The sequence below is a fragment of the Athene noctua genome, chromosome 1, assembly GCF_965140245.1.
Source record: "Athene noctua chromosome 1, bAthNoc1.hap1.1, whole genome shotgun sequence".
NCBI classification, from domain to species: Eukaryota; Metazoa; Chordata; class Aves; order Strigiformes; family Strigidae; genus Athene; species Athene noctua.
This window is the reverse complement of record NC_134037.1, coordinates 84,377,568-84,402,042: the sequence shown is the minus strand read 5'-3', so window position 1 is coordinate 84,402,042 and position 24,475 is coordinate 84,377,568. Positions and strand designations below refer to the sequence as shown.

Sequence of the window (24,475 nt, the reverse complement as noted above, 5' to 3'; positions counted from 1 at the left end):
TAAAAGTAGTTCTTAATGAAATGAGGCTCATAGAAAAGTCTCTATAGAAAACTAACAGTCACTGATGTTATTAACAAAAGACATCATCTGTGAAATGCAGTTAATCTTTGTATGGGCTTGTCTGTGCAGAGCAGTTACTGCAGAATAAGCTGAGTTTTAAATCTAATGCCTGGAAGCTAATCTGTGACAAGTCCTCAGATGGACGTTCTTCCACTCATGAAGAACATGCTTTTTCTTGGTTTAGTTTAATCTTGCTGTTTATTTGATGAGTTAGTGTGGAGCAGCCACTGCAGTAGCTCTTCCAACCTGTTTCCTTCCGGAATTATGTTCTGAGGTGGCTTGAGGACATTCAGATATTGCCCAAAAATGGGACTGATGATCCTTTGGCACTAATTTGGAGTGGCCACAGCTGGAAATACCCCATTCTGTCAGGACACTTCTTCCTGTTACACATTTGCAGTCAGTAACTGCGATGCTGCTCTAGTTGTGTCACAGAAACAAAGGCTGAACTGGACTCAGGTGAAGTAGTGCAACGCTGTTAGGTATGAAGTAAAGTTTACTGTAAAGTTGTGAAAACTTCCCATGAGCTGTGTCGTAGTGACCAGAGATGACCTGTTGGTTTATGAATTTAGAACCAGGAAAACCTATTGTAGTTGAGGAAAAAACTTTGTGATATAGAGTGTATGACCTTTGTGGTCCTTGTTCACCTGTGACTGTTGGACTTGCTTTTTCCTATACTCAAGTCAGGCTATTACTTTACTGCCTGAAATGCATACTATCTTTAGGAATGCCTTCTGGTCCTTTATAAGGGTTCATTGACTCCCAATCCTTCTCACTAGAACCAGGGGAATAATGAAGACCTGCATCTCACTTATTTTCATTAGCTTCTTTCATTACTTTCCTTTGGTCTCATTAAAGTTTCTTCTTACATCTTATTTTCTCTGCTTGTCAAAGGTGAACAGTAAAAATGCTGATAAATAATTCAACAAGAATCTTAAATGTCGCTTGGGATGGAGATAAATGAAAAACTATAGCAACCAGTATAAGAAAACAAAGTGTGGTTATAAATGTGCTAATTTTGGCTGGCCTCAGAAGAGATGGTAGAGCAGGTTCTGGAAGCAGCCCGGAGGGGGTTCGAGGGAGAGGAAATACAGGCTCATCTCCCCAGCTGGCATCTGTTTAATGAGAGAGGGAGGAGAAACCGTGTCCCTTTGCTTGTCCCCTGTTCTTATTTTGTCAAGGTGTATTTGTTAAAGTGATGTTTGGGGCTGCGCTTCAGCTATTCCTTTCTTTCATCTCTATGGGAGTCCCAACTTCTGGCTGCGGTGAGTCCTTGCGAGTGTTCACAGTGCAGCTACTTCTGTAAGCCATGGCAGTCTGGCATCCTCTACCACCTTGCTGCACTTTTGAGTATAGATTCCCTTAGGTACTGAAGGTATAGAAGTATTTGGTTTGGGCAGTAAAATCAGGAGGGAAGTTGGCCCCACTGAATACCAATGAAGTGTTGCTGTTGTTTTGCATTTTTGCCTATTTTCTATGTATTTTTGATCTCTTTATTGTTTTGTCATCATATGGTGACCGTTTAATTTATATTTTATTCATAATTATTCAGAGTTGTTAAGTTGGGATATCAAGGGGTTTTTTGACTATACGTTACAAATACCAAGGAATGGAAAAGTGTTATATTTCAGGTGTTTACTATGGTAAGAAGCTGAAGTGATGGAAAGCATAGAAAAGACTTACCAAGGAACTAGTGTGACGCTGCATAGCATACTGCGATAAAAGTCTTGAAACAAGGTTATAAAAGAAAGTCAGTGGAAACCTGTTAAATGTGTAACCAAATTACTTAAGAAATGTGTTTTTTAACAGGTTTATTTCTTTGCAAGCAATCTATTCGGGATCTGATTCTGTTTTATTTTAAATTGATGGTGGTTCTGCTATTGATTTATATTAGTTGGGGGATCATGGATTTAATTCATTCTAACTATGGTTTTCATCTTGAATTTGTTATTTCAGTTGACCTTTTTGCTAGATTAACATATGTAGTGCAAGCAAGGGCACAGACAGAGCCAACCACAGTCGCTAGTTGCTGCAGGTGTGGTTAGTGACAAAAGGAGTTACACACTTTATGACAGTTTTTGTGATTAAACCATTTAAGCATTAGGTGAGTGAAATTATTTAACAGACATCTTGGAAGAGATGTCTGGTGGTGGCAAAATTTTGTGATAGCAAGTGTTCTGCCTGCAACTTTCAGCAATGACTGAGCTTCTGTCAGGGGAAGAAGACCTGTGTGTATGTTATCCTCTGCTATGTTCTCACTGAAATAATGCCTTTTTTCTTCCCTGTGAGAAAGTATGTATTGCTATACAACAAATGGATTAGTACTCAGTTATATAATTTTTTTAAAATAATAATTTTTTAGACTTCTAAAATGTTTGCAGTGACATTGCCACTGAGTTACCATTCTACATTTCTCAAAAGACCCAAAGTTTCCAGTCAAAATTTATGCTTCCCTCCTACACTTATCTGGTAGTGACTTCTTAGAGGAAACCTTCAAACTGCAGTGTTAAATGCCAGGAGCTCACATAAACATTTCTTAGTGGTCCAGCTCTTAAAAGTGTTGTTCTATATGGAAATGTATGATGCTGAAACAAATTCTCTCTGGAATTCATAATGCAATTCTAACTGATTAATCTGTTATTTTTATTGTCTGCTTCCCACAAGGGAAACTACTGCTCCTAAATTCAATCCTTTTGTAAATGACAATTGTTTATTTTTCTCTCTGATATGTTCCTTTGTGCAGGATGTGATAAACAAAGCTACCTTAGCTATAAGAAGTTGTTAGGATTATTTAAGGTATTAATAGAGAGAGGGTGAAGTGAGGGCATTGCTGTAGTCAATCAGCTTTTCCATCCTTGTTTACATTCACCCCGATGTATTTTGGTGTACTGACAGAATAATGTTTCTGGTCTTGTCCTTCCTTACCTTGCTCCTAATCAGCTTTTTCTGAATTTACTACCACAAAGATAGTCATTTGGACTGTAAGTCAGTAGTCTAAGATGAGTTGTGGCAGTTCTGCAAGTCCTTTGCCCAAGGAACAAAGTCTCCTGTGAGTTGCAGCAGTGAGTTTTGGGGATAGTTGATGCTGTGGCGAGTCCGCATGGCCTGCCCAGTTCACTGTCATGGCATTGTCTGTCTTCAGGAGTGGTTCTTGCTTGGCTTGGTGGAAGAAGATCAGGGTACTAAAGAAAGAGGAGATTAATAATGGCATTTGTATGTACAAGATTAAGAAGACAGTGTTTCCTCCTGTTCTTGCATATGTATCGTTTGTGTCAGCAGCAGGAAGTCGTGATGCAGGGTACATTGTGAATGCAAGTACACTTAAGTGTGCCGTGTCTGTGTTTAACACTTGAGTATGTAATTTTTTCTCCCATGTTTGACTTCCTCATCAAGATTTACAATATTGGATAGTAGTAGTGTATAATATTATGGAGATAAGAGCTGTCAGACCAAACTCAGTGTATTGTTTTATTTTAGCGCAAGATGCATTAGTAAGAAGAGCTGGGAGTAAAATGCGAAATTAGCATCCTACAAAGAACACAAAACCTATTGTTACTTTCTTAAAATTTGACTGGGGTGGGAAGGGGAATAAGTTATCCTAATGACTTGTTTAATTTGCTTTTTATGAGAATGAATAGGAGGAAACTGCAGTACTCCTAGCATGTAAACTAACAAATACATACTTCTCTATGAGGAAGAGTGGCTGACACACATCTCTCTCCCTCACCATGCAGAACATTCTGGTACTAGTGTAACGAAGCTGTAAGAATATGATTAAACATGTGCATGTATCCTTGAAAGCTGACAGCATTGGAGACTTGGGTTAAATGTGTGTTTAGATGCTTTGCTAGACAACTGTGCATACCATCTTCTAGGGTGGAGTTATGAGTAAATGGATGGGAAGGATGAGTGGCTGGAAAGGAACAGAACATAAGACTAGCAGCACGGTTACCTGAATTACGACTCTTGCTTTTCTTTGACTGTGAGGCAGCCATTTCAATTAGTGTTTCTATTTCAAAAGAGACTATGTAAAGGTGTCAAACTGGGTTTTACCCCTGAGTTTCTTTACTGTTTTTAATGTTCTTTCACTACTGCAAAGTCAAGGTCCATACTGCTGGAAGCTGGGAAAATATTCTGGGGAAGTTTCATGGTAGATTTGTTCCATATTTACGTGCTGCTTTAAATGTCAGCTGTTGATTGCTGGCAGAGGCAGGGTACTGTGATAGACAAGATTCTTAGGATCTTAGCCATTAAAATCTCTTTTATTTGTTTATACTGAATTGTTATACCTGTGCTTGAACCATCTCCAATTCAAGGAGGAAGTTCTGAAATCTGCAAATCAAAATTTCAGCACTTTAAATAGAAGAATATAACGTTGAAAGTACTTGAGAAGCAGTAAGGAGGATACATAATGCTGTTTTTTCTGCCGCTTATACCAAAATAATGCTTAAAGTTAACCCTGAGCTTTAGTTTCTTACATGTAAAACAGCATAATTTAGTTTGAATACCTGAGAAGGAAAGTGTAATTGTTGCTGCTGAAGTCAAGGTATACTCACTTGAGCAATCTTCAGAATTTATTGTAACAATTTCTTATTCTGGTATGATCCATGTTTCTCTGTTCTCCATACACTGTGATGAATGACTGTGTTCTAACATACATCTTTTTTTCTTTAGTGTTTTTATATTGCTTTCCTGCAATTTCTCTTCTTGGTCTTTTCCCTCAAATCAACACCTTCTGTGTGTATCTTTTGGAGCAAATAGACATGTTGCTTTTTGGCGGTTCTGGTAAGTAGCCAGTTGCAGCCTGAATTATCCCTTTCTGGGTTTATAACCTTAGATTAGAGGATATTATTGCATGTTTTAAAGCACGGTGCATGTTAAAGCTTAAACAGTTAATGGTATTTGTATAGCAGTGGGGGGATTACTAATAAGACCCCCTTGATTAGATTTCTTTTTCATTTTGAAAAGTTGTGTGCAAGTTGTGCTATAGGCTGCAGAATGTGGTTGACATCAAAGAACTCTTTCCTGGCATGTCTGAGGTGAAGCTTTACTGTATTTATAAAAAAGAAAAACTTTAAAAAATCTGTTAAAACTGTTAAAAAAATAAAAATAAAGAAATGTTTCTATTGTTCTATAGTAAGGCATGCTCACAAGATACTGGATGTGTGATTTTTTTTTTTTTTTGGTGTTATTTCAGTTGGATATTAAACAAAGCTTGTGAGAAGTGATGCATTGGGGTTGTTTTTGTTGGTAGAGGTGTTTTTTATGTTTCATTATAGCTTAAGTAACAGAGAAGATTGGGATGCATCTACACTATCATCTTGAATCAGTTTGGATCAGAAACAAACCTCCTCCTTGTTCCCACTTACCACATGTTGTTTTGCATCATAGAATGATGTCAGAGTATGCAAACTGGATTCTATTTGGATGAAGCTTAAAAGAAAGGTGCACTGTAAGGGAGCACCTATTGCACTCCAAGCACTAATAAGCATACAGTCTGTGGAACCAGACTAGAGATAGTCTGCAGTAAGGCATTTCAAACATGTATATCGTGGATATGACATCCTTAGCACTTTTCATTCCATAGACCCACGCTTACTGCATTGTTCTGCTTGCTACTATAGACATAGCCTTTGGCAAGTGGTTAAAACTAGATATAAAACAGATGATACAGGTGTTCTTAGCTTTTTGTCTCATAAATACCATCGCAGACCTGGAGGAAATAACATATTGGATAAAGTCCATATCCTATCAATAATGATGATTCCAGTGTATGTTAAGCCCTAATTAGAGCATAGGTTTGCAGCCCCTATGTCTCCATTGTTGAGACAGCTGAACTCCTGATTCTGTCTAACAGCTTTTCCTGCACTGCTTCTGGAATCTCTCAAAGGAGGTTATAGCAAGGAATCAGCTGGCATCCTTCTCTCTCCCTTAATATGGTGCAAATCATGGTTGACCGAGCAAGTTAGGATGGTTTTGGCTGATGCTGGAGCCTGTGTCTGAGGAGCAAAGGGAAGGAGGAAAACTTCATGTGGAGTTTGACTAGAAAGTTGCCAGTTTTGTAGATCACTTCATTCTTCTTTGGCAGCAACATGAAGAGTCGTACTGATATTTTGGCAAAGCGATGTTCAGTACAAAAAGCAATTTTGTGGGACCTCAAGTCAATGGAAAACACATGGAGTACAGTGGCATCTGGCTTTCAGTCTTAGGTGTAAACAGTTTTGTGAGCTTATTTAGGGCATTAAAGATGTTGTCTCAACAGCCAGTGTTGTGATACCTGACTTTATGCCTCTTGTGATGCAAGAGCAGTTTCATTTTTCTCTTTTGATTGTACATTCTCATTTAGGAAGAAATTAACTAACACGTGTGTCTGTATTTCAGCTGCTGCTGGGTTCGTATCTGCACTATACAGCATTTCCCGAAGCTCTGTGGTCCTGGTTGTCCTATATGCTTTCTGCTTCAGTGCAGTGAAGGTAAGCCAGAAAAACAACACTGCAAAAATTCAAAATTTCAAGCTCAAAATTCTTATAATCTAGGGAGATAAGCATTGTTTGGTGCTGCATTGTCATTGTTGTTTATCAAGATGAGCTTTACAAGCCATGCTTCGGGTTCTGCCCCTTAGCTATACTGAAATAGATTGAAACTGTAGTATAAATAATGGAGTAAACACGTGTCTAATACCTGTGACTGTTTGCCTCTTAACATGTATGAAATGATCCACTCAATTTCCCCTACAAAGACTAACAGTAGCCTTGGCTGAAAAAGCTGTAACTCCTATTGGCCTGTATGAGCCAGGCAGAATTTGGTCAAAATTTCTAGTAAGGTCCATATTTTTGAAGGAATAAAGGGTTTCGTTCTTGCTTCCTAACAATATGCCTGAATGTCCAGCTTGGGCAGACCAGTGGGCCATCTAACCCAGTAATGTGTCTGCATCCATGGGGAAATGCAATTTAGGAGCATAATGCAAGCCAGATGTCTTGTTTTCCACTCTTTTCCCTAATATTCCATCAGTATCTAGAATTGCTGGATTAGGATTATTGGAAACTGTATCCCTACTTATTTCATATGGTATCTGTGGACTTGTCTGTATTTGCTGAGTCCTTTCCTGTCTGTCTCCACAACTTTGTGCCAACAAATTCCAGATGTTCCTTGTGCTCTGTGCAAAGCAGTGCTGTCTTTCATTGGTTTTAAACTGATCTGCTAATTTCACCAAGTCTTCCCTATGCCTAGTGTTGCAGGATTTGTGGAAGAACTGTCTGCATTCACCAAATCTGCTGCCTTCGCAGTTTTGTAGGCATCAGTCATATCCCCCCACTCCTCTTGTCTTTAAACTGAAGAGTCCCAGCTGTTCTAGTGTCTCCTTGTAAAGCAGCTGCTTTCTCAGGAGTAGCTAAGTTAGTAGCCCTTCTCTGTGCCTTCTCTTACTCTGTTGTGACCTTCAGATGCGGAGAGTAAGTTACGTATGGTGCTACAGATGTGAGTATACCATGGCTATCTATGCTGGCAAAATGAGCCATATTCAATCTAAAGTTGGTGGGGTTTTTTTGCAATTAATGTGTATCTCCCCTGCATTTTTTTTGTTTTATTTTAAAAATAGCAATGAAATTTTGGTTGCCTTCAAGACTGCTGTAAAATTCCCAGTGACCACAGCAAGACCAGAATTTCATCTTAGACTTGTGATAAAATTTATCCTTTAAGGGGCAGTCTTTTGACAGTGTTTCATTAAAAGTTAGATGCTGTCGGTGCTCATGCAGGGGTGCCCAGGCTGTGCAGTGATTTACAAGCTGTTCTTGACACCTTATGGGCAGATGTGAGAGGATGCTTTGTGGTGCTACACATGCATAGCACACACAGAGATCCCAATATGAGGTTCTACAACAGCCAAGGATGTATCATGTCAACAGCCAGGCTGGAGATTTACACAGATGAGAGAAGCGATCAGATTTTCTGTCAGGGAATTTGTTAGGGAACATAAGCATTTCTGTAATGGCTTTTAACAATTTTCTGCTTAAAATTTTGAATAGGAGCCTTAAATCAGAAAAGGTTAATTATAACGTCTTAATGGTCTCTCACAGATGATCAGAGCTGGCTGTGCATGTGTTCTTAACCACTCCCAATAGGAAGGTAAAAATGTGTTAAGCCGCCATTTCTTCTTGACCCTGGGTGGCTGGAGTCCATACACAATAAATTATGGCAACTCAGCTGCTGAGCGGTGCTGCGTTAAGACACTTTAAAGTAAATGTCTTTGAATATGTGTGTACTCCTGGGGAATCTCCTGTTGCCAGGCTCACCCGATGTATCAGTTAGACTGGTTTGATCTTACCCATCTGTGTGATACTAGAAAGCTTAAATGGTTCTTACACAGTTTCTTAAAGTAACTAGTATTCTTGCTACCATTTTCCAGCTATATTAATGATTTGGAAACTGGCAGCTGGGATGGAGAAGGTGACTCTCTAGGGATAAACAGAGTGAGAAAAATCTGTAATGGGTGGAAGAAACAATGAGAAAAATGGGAAGATCTATGTGGAAGGAAGGAATCGAGTTAAACCACTGTTCACCAGGCAAATATCTGGGGAAATGATCGTTTTTTCCCCTAAGGTTAGCAGAGGGCAATTCACTAGTTGAAGATATGGAAGCTTTGTGATGGATGCTTTAAAAAATAGTTTTGTAAACAAGAAAAACCTCCTAAAATATTCTAGTCTCCTTTCTCAGCATAATACTTTAAATTGCAGCATGCAGGTGGCTTTGTAGATAAGCAATCTCTTTGTGGATTAGACTTCAAATTGCTTAGAAATATGCTTTTAATGCTACCCTGAAGTTGTAGAGTGCTGTGAAAGATTTACAAGATATCTGTTGTAAATTACTGATATTAAGTGCAGACTTTCTGTTCACACAGAAATTACAGTTAATTTGAATTTTTATGGCACTGTTTGTGTAAAGGCACTTCTGAGGAGGTTAATTTAAAGCATGTAAAGATGATCCACTTGCTTCAGCTCATAATCTCAGTCTACTGGGGTGCTTTAAATTTCATACATTTTTTTCTTCTAGAAGTTATTAAATAAGCACTTGGGTTAATCCTCCTTGTTCTTCAGTCAGGTCCAGAGATTTTTTTTTTTCCCTTTTGGACTGTTGTCTATAATATTGCAATAGAATGATTCTTTGATTGGTGGAAGAGGAGTAGGAATTGACTTAAATGTAGGAGACGAATCTGATCCTGTATAGGGACCACTGTGAAAGGTGGTCTGATACCCCTTTAAGAAACTAGTACTGTTTTTATATGTAGTGAGCAACAACTTCTGATCCTACTCAAATGGAGATTTGGATTTTTGGTGCACTAGAAATTGCAGAGTTTAACTCAAAACCCAGGAAATGTTAAAATCTGTTTTATTGAGGTATTTGCACAATGGTGATAAGTACATGGTTTTCTTTAAGACAGAAATTACATGTCTTTCACACTTGCGCTTTAGAGCTATTCTTTTTTTTTTTTTACTTTTCACTTTTAGTCAGTTTGGAAAACCAACAGAGCAAAATTTTCAATATTTATGAAGGTCAAAAAAGCATTACAATCAAAGATTCAGAGCAGGGAAATATGGTAGACTCTCTGGCACAGGACTTCTGGGTTCCAAAGCTTATTTCCTGGCTGAAATGTAGCATCCTCAAATGTAAACTCTATTGGCAGAACATCTTAGAGCTCAGCAGGTATAACTAGCAGAATTCTGTTTCCTGAAATAAATTGCAGAGGAGAATGGATCTCTAAGTGGTTATGTGCTTTTTACTGGTGAACAACTGCTCACATCAAATGCCCGGGGTGAAGACCTGTTCCAGTGGCTTAAGCGTCTCCTTAAGAGAGGTTCTTGTGTTCTAATTATTATCTTGCTGGGTGAAATAGTCTAGCCTTGTTTCTCTGTGTATGTTAACTATTCCAAAGGGAAGGATGTTATTCTGGAGAAGTACATTAGAAGAATAATAAAGTTACCATATGATTTTCTTTTTTATTAAAATAGTGTTCATTTTATAGTAGATCTGTGTTCTTAAGTGAGTTTCTCTTGTTAATTTTTAGAACAGAAACTATATACATATGCACAATAGTTTGATTTAGTTGCAGTCAAATTCTGAAATTATTTTAAAATATCAAATTCATAGCAATTAATTCTTTGCTCTAGAACTCCAGTTGTAAAAAAATCAAAAAGAATTGAGCAATTGTTTTGGAGTATGTCCACAAAACAGTGAAAGTACTTAAGTTAACCTTCAACATGCGAATATAAGCTCTGAGAACTGAAACAAATAGGCCTGTGCTGAAATCCTGTACCTTGTCCAGACTGATTTTGCTGTTGAATTATGTTCTACAAAACCAACTGAGAGTCCCTGTGAAAAAGCAGCTGCAGGTATAGACGTATCATTAGTTTAACTTGGTAATTGTCATTGGGTTTTGTTCATATAAGTTGCCTGAGGAAAATTATTCTACAGTATTTTTGATTGAGAGTTTGTCCTATGATCTGCAGACAAAATTCAGCATTCTCAATGAGTTCATCTGGCTCTGCCACTTGTTCTAAATGACCTCACAGCATTTTTGCCATCGCATGACTGGAAATGTTTCTCTGATAACTAAAATGCACATGCCACCTAGAAGAGGATGGACACATCTCTAGTCTTGTGTTAACAGCGAATGTGCAGGTTGAATCATGTGGGAGGCTGCTTACATGTCCTGTCAGAGGACTCGATCAGAAACACATGAAGTGTTTTGGGGAGTGGCTGCACACCACTCACCTGGTGGACACAGGCAGGCTGTTACGTGACCAAACAAAAATAAGGGACAGTCTGTTACAAGGTCAGGCGCAAACTCATCACATGATGAGGAGATGTGCGTTTGAGTTCTGTGACTCAAACACTTGGAGGAAGAAAAGGGTTGTGTTGTTTGGAGGTGACTGGGAAACAAAGGGGTCCCACCTGTTGTGGCCAAGCGATTGGCTCCCCACCTCAGCATGCTCCTCAGAAGCTTTGCCCTTGCTTGATGTTTGTGTGGAACTACTGTGGGTCTGCAGTTTGTTGGTACCTCCTCTGATGGTGCTACTGCTGGACTGATCAGTTTTCTTTTTGTTTAAATCTGTCAGAAAAGAAAAAAGAAACCCCCAAATTGTTCACAATAGGAAGTACAGAGTATTGCATCTAAAACCCCCAAACACAAAATAGCTGGAATTCCAGGTCTCCATCTCTGTATTTGAGGCCTTGAGGACTGATGGGCAGGAGACTGTTCATCACTGTTGTCAGTCAAAGGAGTGTATTGTGAGAGGAACAGGTTTTCGAGTTGCTGTCTTGACATAGCTGGGGAACAGCAGTTGTTGCCTCTGGTGATGATGCAGTCACTTAGATAGATTTTTGTTTTACAGTCATGTTATCCCAGTGATGCAAAGGTGGTTTCGCTACAGCTTTCAGGTGCTGTAAAGCATCTCTTCGTACATCTTATCCCATAACACATCCCTGTCATGAGTGATATGACACCAGCTGCTTATCCAGCCTTACATACAACACTGTGATCTTGATTTCAGACAAGAGATAAGATAAATGTCTTAGCTTCTGAAATGCAAAGACCTGAGTTCCTCCTGTTTGAAATTTTCTTTATCTCCTGGGACTTTGTTTAATGGTTATCATCGCTCCTTATTCCAGTTCTTTCCAAGTCTTCCATGAGCTTTCATTTTCTTCTGTTTAATAAAGTTCTAAATCCTAAACATGGTTTTATCACCTCTTTTAGTTGTTCCTTGGGTTGTTACATCTAATAGCAACAATTTTTCAGCTCGCTACTTTTTGAAGCTATTGGGTAACTGAGTTTAGTTTAAAATTACCTGTGTTCACTTCAGCCTGGCTTTATTTCTGATCTCAGCTTCAGTCCTGTAATCTTGAACAGAATTTGGCAGCTCTAATAGCTACCTTAGCTTTGATATATGAAAGGGTTATCTCTCTTTCCTGGAGAAGGTGTTTTTATTTTCAGATACTACATCCATCAGATTGGAGACACGGGAACTTCTGTGCCATCTTTTTCACTTGACTAGAATTACATGATGTGCTGTTTTTTGTCTCCCACTCCATCTGTTTTGTGGTCTGTGCACAAATATTTAACATTTAAAAAAAAAAAAAATCAGGTATGCCCTCCTACTTTTCCCACAAATATTCAGTCTGGAATTGAGCCATCTTGATATCAGTCTTTAACATTCCAGCACATCAGTGCTTTGCTTTGGGGCAGAAGAGCACATCCCTGAAAGTTTCTGGAATTAATCAGTCCTCCTCTTCTGCCTTCTGTTCTAATCAGCTGATTTGGATTTGGAACTTATCAAGAACCAGTTAATTATTTGTCATCTAGCCTGGTTGCTTGGTTAGTCGGTTGTTGTTTTTTCTTTTTAAACTGCTTAAGGAACTTGCGGTTTATCTTAATCAGACTGGAAAAATTCAGATTTTGGACTTGAGTCAGAAAAATAAAACTGATGTGGATGTGTTCATATGTGGCACAGCTGCCTCCTGCAGCTCTGTGTAAGTCCATACTTTTTAAAATGAAAGTTATATAGTATTCATTACATTATACCTGAAGAAAGTATTTTCTATAACTTATTGCTTCAATGGGTAGTTACTAAAAATCCTGTGTGTATTTTAAACCATTCTCAGCTCACATTGATGTAGTTTGGTTTGTTGTTTAATGAGTTTTAAACCCATTAATCAGAGTAACAAAGCTTCTTGATTCCTGTTTTCAATGACTCAGGCTTCATCTGTGTACTAATCATTTTGAAATATTTGTCTGAGGGTTTTATAATGGTAAAGAATTGCAAGCATACATCTCCCTCAATCTGCTAAGACTGCCCAAATAAATTTCTAAACAGCACTGAATGGGCCCATGTGTATAGACAGAATTCCTGGATGTGTAAGTGACCAAAAATAAAGCATAGGATTGTTAGACAGCTTTGTTTCTAACGCATAAAAGACTTCCAGCCCTGTTGGAGGTTTTGAAGACAAGGCTCATCAATTTTATACACTTTCCAATTTAGAGACCCCTGAGGTTCAAGCAAGAACTGTTAGGAGTGTTAATTTTGAAGAGAATTGTCAGATACCATGCGTTTCAGTGAACGATGTTTTCAGCCATAGTCAGGCTCACACTTTAGACAATAGTTATGCTACTGGTTTTCTGTGTATAATAAGAACTACTTGTCCAGATATAACAGAAAAAGTAAATTATGCCTTCAGAATCCAATATGGCCTAGGGTTACTCTTACAGAAGTATGTTACTGTAAAGGAATGTAGAAATCTGAACTTCTTGTTTAGGATAAACTCACTGTTATGTGAATCAGGAGTATCTATGCTCCCTGCCTGAAATTGTTGCTCATCTTACTCTCTAGCCGAGGAATCCTAGTCACAGGCTGGAACCTTGTTGTGTAAGGTGGTGTGCGCACACACACCACACACACACCCCCACCCCCCCCATGCATCAGTCCCATCCTTAATGGATTTTGAATTTCAGCAGTGAAAATATGGTCACAGATAGCAGCTTGGAGTGCAGAGAGACAATGTTGCTCAGAATGGGCATTGATATCTGTGTTCTGGTAGCTTATCACTTGTCAAGTTTTTGGAGATCTTCTGCAAAAGTAATGTTTTGTTTTCCACAAATGACGGAAGATAAGGCTAGTGGGCATCTCGGCCTAGAATTTACCTCTAACCAGTGTAACACAAGGCTATCGAATAATTCACATTTCCTGGTTGTTAGTGTTCACTGAAAATGAGTATCCATGGTAATATAGTTGAGCTTATGGTTAACCTTGTAGAGAACAAATTGTTGTTACCATTTTCTCATACCTTTGGGAGCAGGAAGGATTCCCTTTTACAGTCTCATTCAGGAAGTGTTTTATATGTTCCTAAATAGGATGATAGTATTTCTTTCAATTTACCATCACATGTGTGGAATGGCTGACTGTCAACAGCTGTCCTACATATTGTTTGATAGGAGCAATAGCATAAATCCATGATGAAGCTGGGGAGTGGAGGTAAGGAGAAAGACCAAAGACTGATCGGATTGCAGGGGGGTTGGTGACTTTTAAAGGTCCCTTCCAAACCAAACCTTTCTATGATTCCGTGAATAATCATGAGAAAGTGGAAAATCAGAAGGTGTGTGTTCTTTGTGAAGAACAACTGGAGTTCGTCTCCATATTTAAAAAGCCAGCCACTATGCAAACATCTTTACCTTCAGTGATCCTGATGCTGCAGCAATTTACAGTCATTTTTTTTGAGTCGAGAGGAATATTCGGGGGGGGTGGGGAGGGGGTGCATGGCATGGTGGTGGAAGTAACAAGAATTTCTGCTTACTAGAAGTGACTTTGTCTTGTTTGGGCACCTGCTTGACAGGATCTCTTGGGAGATGGTCCTGAAGGGTATAGGGGTCCAGGAAGGCTGGGCACTCTTTAAGAAGGAAGTGTTAATGGCTCAGGAGCAGGCTGTCCCCAGGTGCTGTAAAAGAAGCCAGCAACAGAGAAGACCACCCTGGCTGAACAGGGAGCTTTGGCTGGAACTCAGGGAGAAAAGGAGAGTTTACAGCTTTTGGAAGAAGGGGCTAGTGACTCACAGTGATTACAAAGATGCTGTGAGGCTATGCAGGACAGAAATCAGGAGGTCTGAAGTCCAGCTGGAAATTAATCTGGCTTCAGCAATCAAGGACAACAAGAAATGTTTCTATAAGTATGTGAGCAGCAAAAGAAAGACCAGGGAGAGTCTCCATCCCCTGCTAGATACAGGAGGAAACATGGCAACAAGTGATGAGGAAAAGGCTCAGGTGCTTAATGCCTTCTTTGCCTCTGTCTTTAATAACAAGACTAGTTGTACTGAGGGAATCCAGCCGCCTCAGCCAGAAAACAGAGAATAGGAGAATGACCCCCCCTGCAATCCAGTAGGAGATAATCAGTGACCTGCTGCATTACATAGACATACACAAGTCTATGGGACGGGATGGGGTACACCCAAGGGTGCTGAAGGAGCTGGCTGGGTGCTCACCAAGCCTTTAACCAAGTAACAAGCGATAGGACAAGAGGGAATGGCCTCAAGTTGCGCAGGGCAGGTTTAGACTAGATATTAGGAAGCATTTCTTCACAGAACAGGTTTAGGCATTGGAATGGGCTGCCCAGGGAGGTGGTGGAGTCCCCATCCCTGGAGGTGTTTAGGGTGAGTAGGGTCAACATAGTGTTTAGGGACATGGTACAGTTGGGAACTGTCAGTGTTAGGTTAATGGTTGGACTGGATGATCTTCAAGGTCTTTTCCAACCTAGACAATTCTGTGATTCTGAAATACTTCTCTGTTGAGAGTACTTTTTGTCTCTGGAGTAGGACTTATGATTTATTTGAGCATATCTTTGGAAGATGTGTGCTACGTGCATTTTTTTTTTTTTTTTAAGGGAAGAAAGAAGCAAAAAGAATAAATAATGTAGGACAGAAAACTACCATCACCACTTTTTAAAAATACATTTGCCTCCCCACCTCTATCAGTGGTAAAAGGCTTGTAAGTTCAAAGACACCTTTATCTTCCTTTTTAGTGGATTGTTTTGGGATTAGGTATTTCTGTGCTTGGAATGGAACACCACCCTCCAACCACTGGGTCTGTTGTAACTTATCACTTTCATCCTTAACCGTGTAAGTCCATTTCACTTGTTTTAAAAATGACTACATGAGTGTCTGCATCAAAGTCAAAACTGTATGTGAAAGCACTACATGTCACTTCAACCAAATGAGGTAATGTAGGAAGTCAAACTCCCTGTCCAATATGACAGATAATACCAGCTTCCAAGACTAAAACCTGTCATTCCTTTTTTCCCACTGAGAAGAATCATTGCCCAATTATCAGCTATATTGTGTTTTATCATCTTCTTAATTTAAAGCTCTACCAGGGGAGGCAAATGACAAAATGGAGCTGGGTACATCACACTGATTTTGGAGAAATTACACCTTTGTTCCTTCTCACCTTTTGTACAACATTGTGCAGCATTTTTCTGGAAGATCTTGCTCTCTAGGCACATAGCAAATATTGATGCCTGTCCTGCCTGCCTTCTTGGCTCCCTGACAGGTGAGCTTTGAGGGGACAGTGACACTTTGGAGCTGGAGCACAGGCCAGCCAAACACAGAAGCTATGTATAATATACAGAAGATACAGAAGTAAAAAGTTCCTGAGACATTAATATGGGGAATTAGCCATGTGCAGTTTTACGATAGAAAGAGGGTAGAATGATTTCCCAAACTGGCTACTGATACATTTCAAAACCAGATATATTGCTGGGCTCTTTGCAGTATTGTACTTTTGAAAGAAGTTTGAGGGTAAAACATCAGTCATGCACTAGAAGCTGCTGGGTGGATCTGTATGCAGTTGTATTGTCCTGGAAATACAATGGATATTTAGATAGGCTGTGATTCAGTTATTTTCAGAACATTTTGGCTTCAGTTAGTTTCTTCAGTGTTGAAGAATATGAATTTCTGACCTGAGACTAAACATGAGAAAAGCTAATCCAAAATGTATGTAGCCCCAAAACTGGGAACTACGAAATGAAGAGTAGAATTGGTTGGCAAAGTTTAACTTGTCAAACAAATGTTGCTGGATTCTTTCAGTAGTAACGTGTAACTCTCTTGTTTATAATGACTGTTTGAGTAGGATTGTTTGATGAAACAAGAAGTTTCTCTTTTTTTTATCTTTGTGATGTTCAGTAGTATGATGAGGGGAAGGTGATCCTTGGAATTAAAACTCCTGTGATGCTACTGTAGGTTAACAAGAATTTTAGGGTTCAATTCCAAAGAAATATCATATTGCAGTAGGTTAGATGTTTGTCCCTTAAAAGAAAATTCAGGTATTCATTGCACCTGAAAGAAATGGAGTGTTTTTTGATGTGAGTCAACTTTGCTAAGAAATCACACATATCGTTGGGCAAAATAGGACTAATAAAGCTACTTTATTCTGTGAAAGTATTAATCCTGTACAAAATGTGAAGTTTTTCAAGCAAAAGATACAGTGCAGAAGATGCCTGTTTGTACTAGCTTAAAGTTTCACAGATACTACAAGCATTGTCTCTCAAAACCTACTCAGAAAGTGCTCCATTTCAGGATCTTGTGACCTCACATTCAATTAATCAGGTAGAAGTTGTGTGGAGGCACTGAACAAGTCTAATAAATGAAATGGCTGTGGATCTGATCCACGCAAGTTTCTGTGTCCTCCACAGCCAAAATTTGTGTCCTTTTACAGGCAGGACTTGCAAGTGTGTCTTAGGATCCATAATTTGTATCTGAGGCCTCCACAGGTGAAGTTGGTCTTAATATGTGTTCCTTAAGCTTCATGTTTCTTCTCTTATAATTTCTAGATAATTTATTTAAGTCACCTGGAGACAGTTTGTTTTGGTTATGCCCAGAATGAGCAGGTGACTGTGTAAATTGTCTTTTCTTTCCCTACTTGGGGATGTCACGTACAGGGGTGAGTGCTCCCCCTCTCCACTGTGTTGTTATCAAATACATACAAAAACATACAAAACAGCAGAAAGATTTTAGTGAGGTGCCAGAACTGTACCCTCTTGCCTGATTTAGGTAACACTAGCATTTGATGCATGCAATCTGGCCACAGGTCAAATAACTACATATCAGTTTAGAGTTTAGACAAATACAGTGCAGTTCATTTCACTCGCATCTCATTTTAATGAGAATTTGCCTTTAGTGTTTCATTAAAGAGGAACGAAAACCTGCCTTTCATGTTGTTTCCTAGATAATTGCTGATTATAGAGAAATTACATAATATCACAAAACATGTCTCTAATCGCAGTCTTTTTCACAATAATAGGCTTTGATATGAAAAAATATTTTCAGTTCTTGGTAGATGGTGTACAAATTTAGATGCTGTGCATTTAACACTGTATGTGTGGCTTAGCCTACGTTATTTATTTACTTATTTTTCCCCAAGTTCTGCATTCCTAACTTACATATACTTTACTTTCTGTCCTTCTGTTCAGGAACCCTGGGATGCACAACACATTCCAGCACTGTTCTCTGCTTTCTGTGGTCTGCTAGTTGCACTTTCTTATCACCTCAGCAGACAAAGCAGTGACCCATCTGTACTGATGTAAGTTGCCTGCAAATGTTATTTATTGATTACTCCTGTACAGCATACAACCAGTGTGATGCCTGGGTCTCAGAACCAGAGGGATTGTCTCTCAAAAGTACTGTGGTGAGGTGGAAATTCCTTGCCATGTCTGCCTGGTTGGTATTGGTTCTGTAAATAAATTAAGTGCTACAGTTATATTGTCAGTAAGGCTGGTGCTCTTTAAACAGCACTGTCCGAATTCTCTGAAGCAGATTTCACCCTCTGGGAAAATGTGTGCTTGCCATGTTGGAGAATAATGTTTTAGCTGAGGGGGTGCTCAGGCTACTGGAGTTGCAGAATGTGCACTGGATAGCACTGTGGCAAGGAGAAAGGACATTTGATGTGCTGGGAAGGTGGCTCAATTCCAGCTCTTGCTGAGGGTCACTGTCAGTAGGCTGTGCCTCTCTGAGATTAACTCTTTCCTTTTCTGCTCTGACACAGTCTGCTAGAGGTAGCTGAGGAATGTAGTGTGTATTAAGAGCTGACACTGCAAATAAGGGAGATTCTGGGAGACTCAGCATTGCAATCTGCACGTTGAGGTGATGTGAGAGAGGCCCACAGATCCATAGCTTGGAGTGGCAGATGTGAGTTTTCCTGTGTGTGAACTGCACTGTATGGCTGTCATGGAGGCTGTGGTTGTCCATAAGCAGCTGGGTGTCTATGTGTATACCTGTGGGTTTTGTGCAACCAGTATCACCATGCCATCTGGGATTCTGCTTCAGAAACAGCTCTTATCCTAGAACAGTGCAGAGGACCTGGGAGGAAACCTATAGGTTCTCTCCTTTGATTCATGAGGTGTGTTGTGTGTTGAGCTGAGGCTTTTTGGCCTATGGAGATTGTAGTAGACATACGGTAGGTCAGGGTAGTTGGATGCACAATTCTGTAATGCAGGAGAGTGAAGGGGTAAGTGGAAGTCTTTTGAGGCCATTCAGGATTATATTTGAGGATAGAAACTTGGGAAAAGGAGAAGAATGCTGATGAGGAAGGAAAGGATATAGGGCACTAGTAGAAACTAAGCATCTCAGTAAATCTTACTGAATAGTTGAGAAATTGCTTCTTTACAATCCAGAAGATTCAGGGGATCTGGTATTTATACATTACTAGGTTCTGATGTGTCAAAGCAACAAGAACTGCTTAAATCTATTGCCATTAACTTTATCCAAAGCCTACTGTGTCTGGCACTGATATCAATTAGACCTGGATCAAGCTTTGTATAGGTGGCGTGTAGTTCATCAACTGTTACAGTATGGAACTTGGGTGTGGAAGGAAGTTGAAGCTGTGTGCTGTATTAGGGAGATTTGTTTAGCCTCGGAGTAAGACTTACACAGGTAAATTACAAATCAGCATGGAAGTTTGAGCTCTTTCAGTTTTGAAGTAATTTAAATGTATTCTTCACTCCCACTCCCCAGGAAGGACATACCGGTTCATTAACTTCTTTAATAAAACAGAAACTGGTCTTTCCTTAAAACTTTCATTTCAAGAAAGTAATCTTAAACCTTTAAATCCATTTTAACTTTTTAATCTAGCTACTGTTTTCATAGCATTTTTAAATATTCAGCGGCTGAAATGGTTGTTAAATATCTTAAAGAATATGTGTACAACAACATCAAATGTTTATTGTGCAATCATGATAAAAATGTATAATCCTTTAAAAAGAGGTTTAATTTTTTTTTAAAGAGCTCTGAACTTTAATTAAAGGAAGTTAAAGAGATTTGAAACAGTATTTAAGAGATGGCCTGTGGCATAAAATTCAAGATGGAGGAGGAGATAGCACATAAATCTTGAACTGAGGATTAATATACAATTTATACAGAATAGCTTCTTTGGCCTTTGTAATGTGGGTCTAAACAGCTCCTGTGTTGGATTGAGCTTAGCTGAAACATTAATAAAAGGCATGAATGCAACAGTACCCTCTCTGCTCATTCCTCACATTGATTGGACTCCTGAGACTCCTCAACGTTTTATGAGGAAGTTCTTCCCTGATCTCAGGTAGAGCTGGTTTGTGTCAATCTCCAGCTCTACAGAGATAAGATAGCTACTGCATACATGAGGAAGGAATTCTGAGGCTGTTCTTCCTCCTCTGCCCCCCCAAGGAATATTCCTATCTTAGACATGTTCAGAAGTATCCTAACTAGGATTTTTTTTAACAGGTCCCTTATTCAATGCAAATATGTCCCTCACTGTCTACATCAACAACTTGAAGATTCATCAGCAGATCCACTCCCAGAAAAGATGAGAGAGTCAGTGGTAAGACCTTTTCTTTCATTACTTTCTGTTCATAGAGCTCTCCCATCCATTTTCTCCACTGAGGAGCCTTTTAAATATTTCCTTTAGTAATTTAAATAAATTACTAAAAGCACAGAAAATGGGAGGCTCTATATCCTGTTCCTTTAAATTCACATATGGAAACTGAGAGAAGTTCTTCTAGATCTTCTTTCCAGTGAGGCCGGAAGGGAGAAGAGGGATGTTGAAATTTTTCTTTCTGAAGGGTTCCTTTGAAGGACTTGGCAATGTTGATTCCTTATTAGAGTTCATGGGAAATGCACTCTTAGAGCTTGGGGAATTGGGCATCTCATCCTAGTACTCAGAGAGCTAATGCAGGTTCTGTGCTTAGGGTTACAGCCTGGCAACCTGGTGTGTACAAGGTAGGCTGGATTGTTCAACAAGCATTCAAAAAGGTGAACAGTCCTGCCAAACTCCCTGTCTGCATTGGAGAGGGACAGGATTTGGTCCACAGAATTTAGCGTGTTTAAAACAGAACTTACTGATTCTTTTTCTAGGGCTAGGAGTTGACCTGGTTTTCAGAAATGCTTTTTTCTGTGCCAGGAAGTACTCCTGACTGTATGCCCTCCACCTCAGCCAAGCCAGGTGGAGCACAGACCAGACTTGGCACCTAGAGACAGAAGCATGTGAAACTTGACTAGTATGAGAGAGGGAGGTACATGCCTGGTGCCAAGCATTGCCATCTCATCGTCTCTTCTTTGCTTGGCAGGCTGTTTATTTCCTACTGTCTGGCACATAGTTCTAAGTTTGTGTCAGCTTATTTCCCACTTCAGCTTAAACATCCAAAGTGACCCATCTTCCTTTTTGTGTCTTTTAATGTAAAAAAAGCTTACTAACTGTTACCCAGGGGAGGTTGATCTTACAAAGAGTTCAGGTGGGAAGATTGTCAAGTTTCCAGAAGTATTAAGAGGTGTTTGACATTTTTTAAAGTCATGAACTGTGCTGCTTCCCAGCTGTCAGACAGCCCTTTGTCCTGACTACTTCCCTAACTCCTGCATCCGAGCATTTGCAATCTAGGCAATTATTCATAAACTCCTGAATGCTTGCAGAAGCAAGGAGCATTCAGAGATTGTCTCAAAGACAAAACTGCCTTTTATTGACCCTTAGTCATGACCTGAGAGTCCGTAGTGCCTAGTGGTAAGGGTTGCTAGCTGGCCTGGCCTCCAGATGTCCCTTCAGAGGGATGCATCTCTCCTGTACATCTTGAATCATTCATTGGGCATTTTTTAAGGTGTTACACAGACTACATTCAGCTCATGAGTTGATCCCACACTACCAATGATTTCTACTTTTCTTTGCTAATCTTCTGCTTAGATAGTCACTTTCTACCATGTATAATGTTATTTTAAACTGCTAAACTCTAATAAGAACCATGTAAAACGTTGATATGTCTATTTCTGGTTGCTGGTATTGAGCTACAGTTTCTTTCAATCTAAACTGTTTGCAACAGTGTCACACTGCAGTATGAATGTCCAGCTAGTAACAGAGTTAAAAATAAAGTATTTATGTTAAAGTTTTGCTATATTCTGTGGTATTCCCTTGTAGTTTATTGCCACAGTTCACTGTCAGCCCATTCTTGTACATGGGCACTGTATGGCAGATGTAATGGAAAGTTTCTCGTTCCCCTGTATTTGTATCCCACTTGTATCTTTTGCTGATAGTGCTCTTTTTGGAGCAGTACAGAGTCTGATCTCATCTGTTCTGCAGATGGAGCCTTGCCAGGGGACTGAAGCGGTTACTGCGGCTGTCCACTTTACTAGTTTAATTGCACAGTGTAGCGAGAAACCTTGAGCAAGGTTTCAATATATTGAAAACAAAACCCAAAAGAATTAACAAATTCTCATCTAAGATCCTGGCTGTGTTTTCAAAATGGAGTTATGCTGCAATTTCTTGACCTATTTTTGTGTCAGTAATGTAGACAGGAATCTGATGTCTTAGACTAACACAGGTACCGTGTGGTTCAACTGCACTTGGGCCCTTCAGCCACCGGGACAGAAGGTGCAGAAGTGCAGGGAGGACTGCGGTGGGACTGGCCAGACATAGGACTTCAGTTCTTCTCTTCACCATGTCTTGTTCCTGTCATGTTTTGCCAGTGTCTTTTTGTATTTTATCAAGTGGGTTTCCTGGCACTTTTGACTTTCCATAATGGACCTGGTTTGGGGGATTGGCACTTTTCTACTCTGTACATTTGATACTCCATGCTGCTGCAGCTGCTTTTAGACAAAGACTGCTTTCTTTCAATGTTGCTGGAGCTTGCTAGTTCTTTACCTTTTTTTTTTTTTTTTTTTTTCTGTTCGGGCTTCCCTCAATCTGTATAAAAACTGTAAACAAATGTGTTTGCTTACAATGTCAATTAGTGGTGCTAATTCTTCCACACTGGGAGATGTCTTGGAGAGAGGGCAATTTCTGATTAATGCAGGCTCTTTGTCTAACCCCTGTGTTATCTGGTACTTCTGTCTCAATTAAGCACTAACCAGTTTGCCAGGAGATTCCCACTGCTATCTGACGGTGCAGTGCTAATAGAGCAAGTAGGAAAGAATTGAGGCAGGAGAAAATGCATGTGCCTCAAGTTTGAGGAGCACAATCAAGCCACAGTCTCTGCTGACTTGCTTCAGCTACAGCAGTCGTGTTTAGGATGTAGGACTTGACTGACTCTTAAAAGCCAGTTTTAAATAGCTTCGAGAACTTCTGCAAGGGGATGGTCAAACAGTTCAGAAACTAGATGAAATAGTATGCCAGTATTTGAAGGAGATTTCATGGTGGTAGTTCCTTTTTTTTTTTTTTCCTCTTAGAGTGCTCCTCTGATAGGAAAATATTCCTAACCCCTGTCAGTGGCAAGAGATGGCAGGATGCAACACGACAACCATTCTTGCCCCGGTCTATATACAGACGTACAGTCTACATAACATGCCATTTAAATGAGAACTGTTTTAATCAGAAATCCTAAGGCGTACAGAACCAAATCACCTCTTCAAGCAGCTGAAAGCAAACAAGGTTAATATTGAAAATTAATGTGTTGTATTCTGTAGTGGCTTTGCATTGATGTTAGGAATAATAAATACAGCATCTCTAATGTTTAATTACATGACCTTTACTATTTTCCTTTGCTTGAATAGCTGTGTAAGAATTGCCAGTTTTGGAAGCCTGAATTATAAAGCAGCTGTGATGGATAATTGACCATTCAACTTTGAGAATGGAGCTTCCTACCATTATAATTAATTTCTATAGGCATCCACATGGCTGATTACTAGATTAACCAGTGGTCTGAGGGTGCTAATGTGTTACATTCAAACTCAGCTTCCTTCCTGGCCTTTAATACAAACATTTAGATAGCTAGTAAAAGGATTTGTACAAAGCTCCAAAAGCATAATTGAAAACAATAATTATAAAAATGCACCACTATAGTATATTCTGCTTGTAAAATCTATGAGGCATCAAATGTAGTGATGTTGGTTTGGGGTTTCTTTTTTGCCTTGAGTGTAAAATGAAGAAAAAAGAACACCTGCTTTCAGACCAAACTATAACAGTGATTATCTCTCACTGCAGAGATTTTAATTGTGATCAGAGCTTAACTTTTCCATGTTGGACTAATTGCAGTGAAGGACTCAAGCATCACACCATAGGGCTATTCAGCATTCAATTCATAAGTGCCCGGCCTTGAGAATGGAAGCAAGAATCCCGCTTCAGACAGCTGGATTTAAATGCAGGGTGGGAAACAGAGTTGCATCCAACATTCAGGAGCTACCTTCAGCAGGAAGGGTGAAAGCTGCAGATTCACCCACAGCAGCCTGTGGTTGTCCAAGGTTCTTTCCTGGAAGGCAGCTCTGAATTGCCCTCAGCCAGGGAGATAACTGCCCAGGGTCAGCCATTTCTTGGGGGGCCCTGACCACTCTATGCCACGACATAAAACAAAAGTGATTACTGCTCAGCTTTCTTTCAGAAGGAAAAAAACCTAAATTTTGTGAGAAGTTTGAATGTGTCTGCCACATCAAGAAGGAA

The 24,475-nt window shown here is 39.6% G+C and overlaps 1 protein-coding gene across 1 annotated transcript in view; it reads left to right on the top strand.

The window, feature by feature from the left end:
• PCNX2 (pecanex 2) overlaps positions 1-24,475 on the top strand; it is a 167,704-nt gene that overhangs the window by 50,428 nt on the left and 92,801 nt on the right. Inside the window, exons 14-17 of the mRNA XM_074896744.1 lie at positions 4,735-4,845; positions 6,442-6,533; positions 18,063-18,172; positions 20,344-20,440. Of these exons, the coding sequence (XP_074752845.1) occupies positions 4,735-4,845; positions 6,442-6,533; positions 18,063-18,172; positions 20,344-20,440 (410 nt within the window). The remainder of the gene's footprint in view (positions 1-4,734; positions 4,846-6,441; positions 6,534-18,062; positions 18,173-20,343; positions 20,441-24,475) is intronic.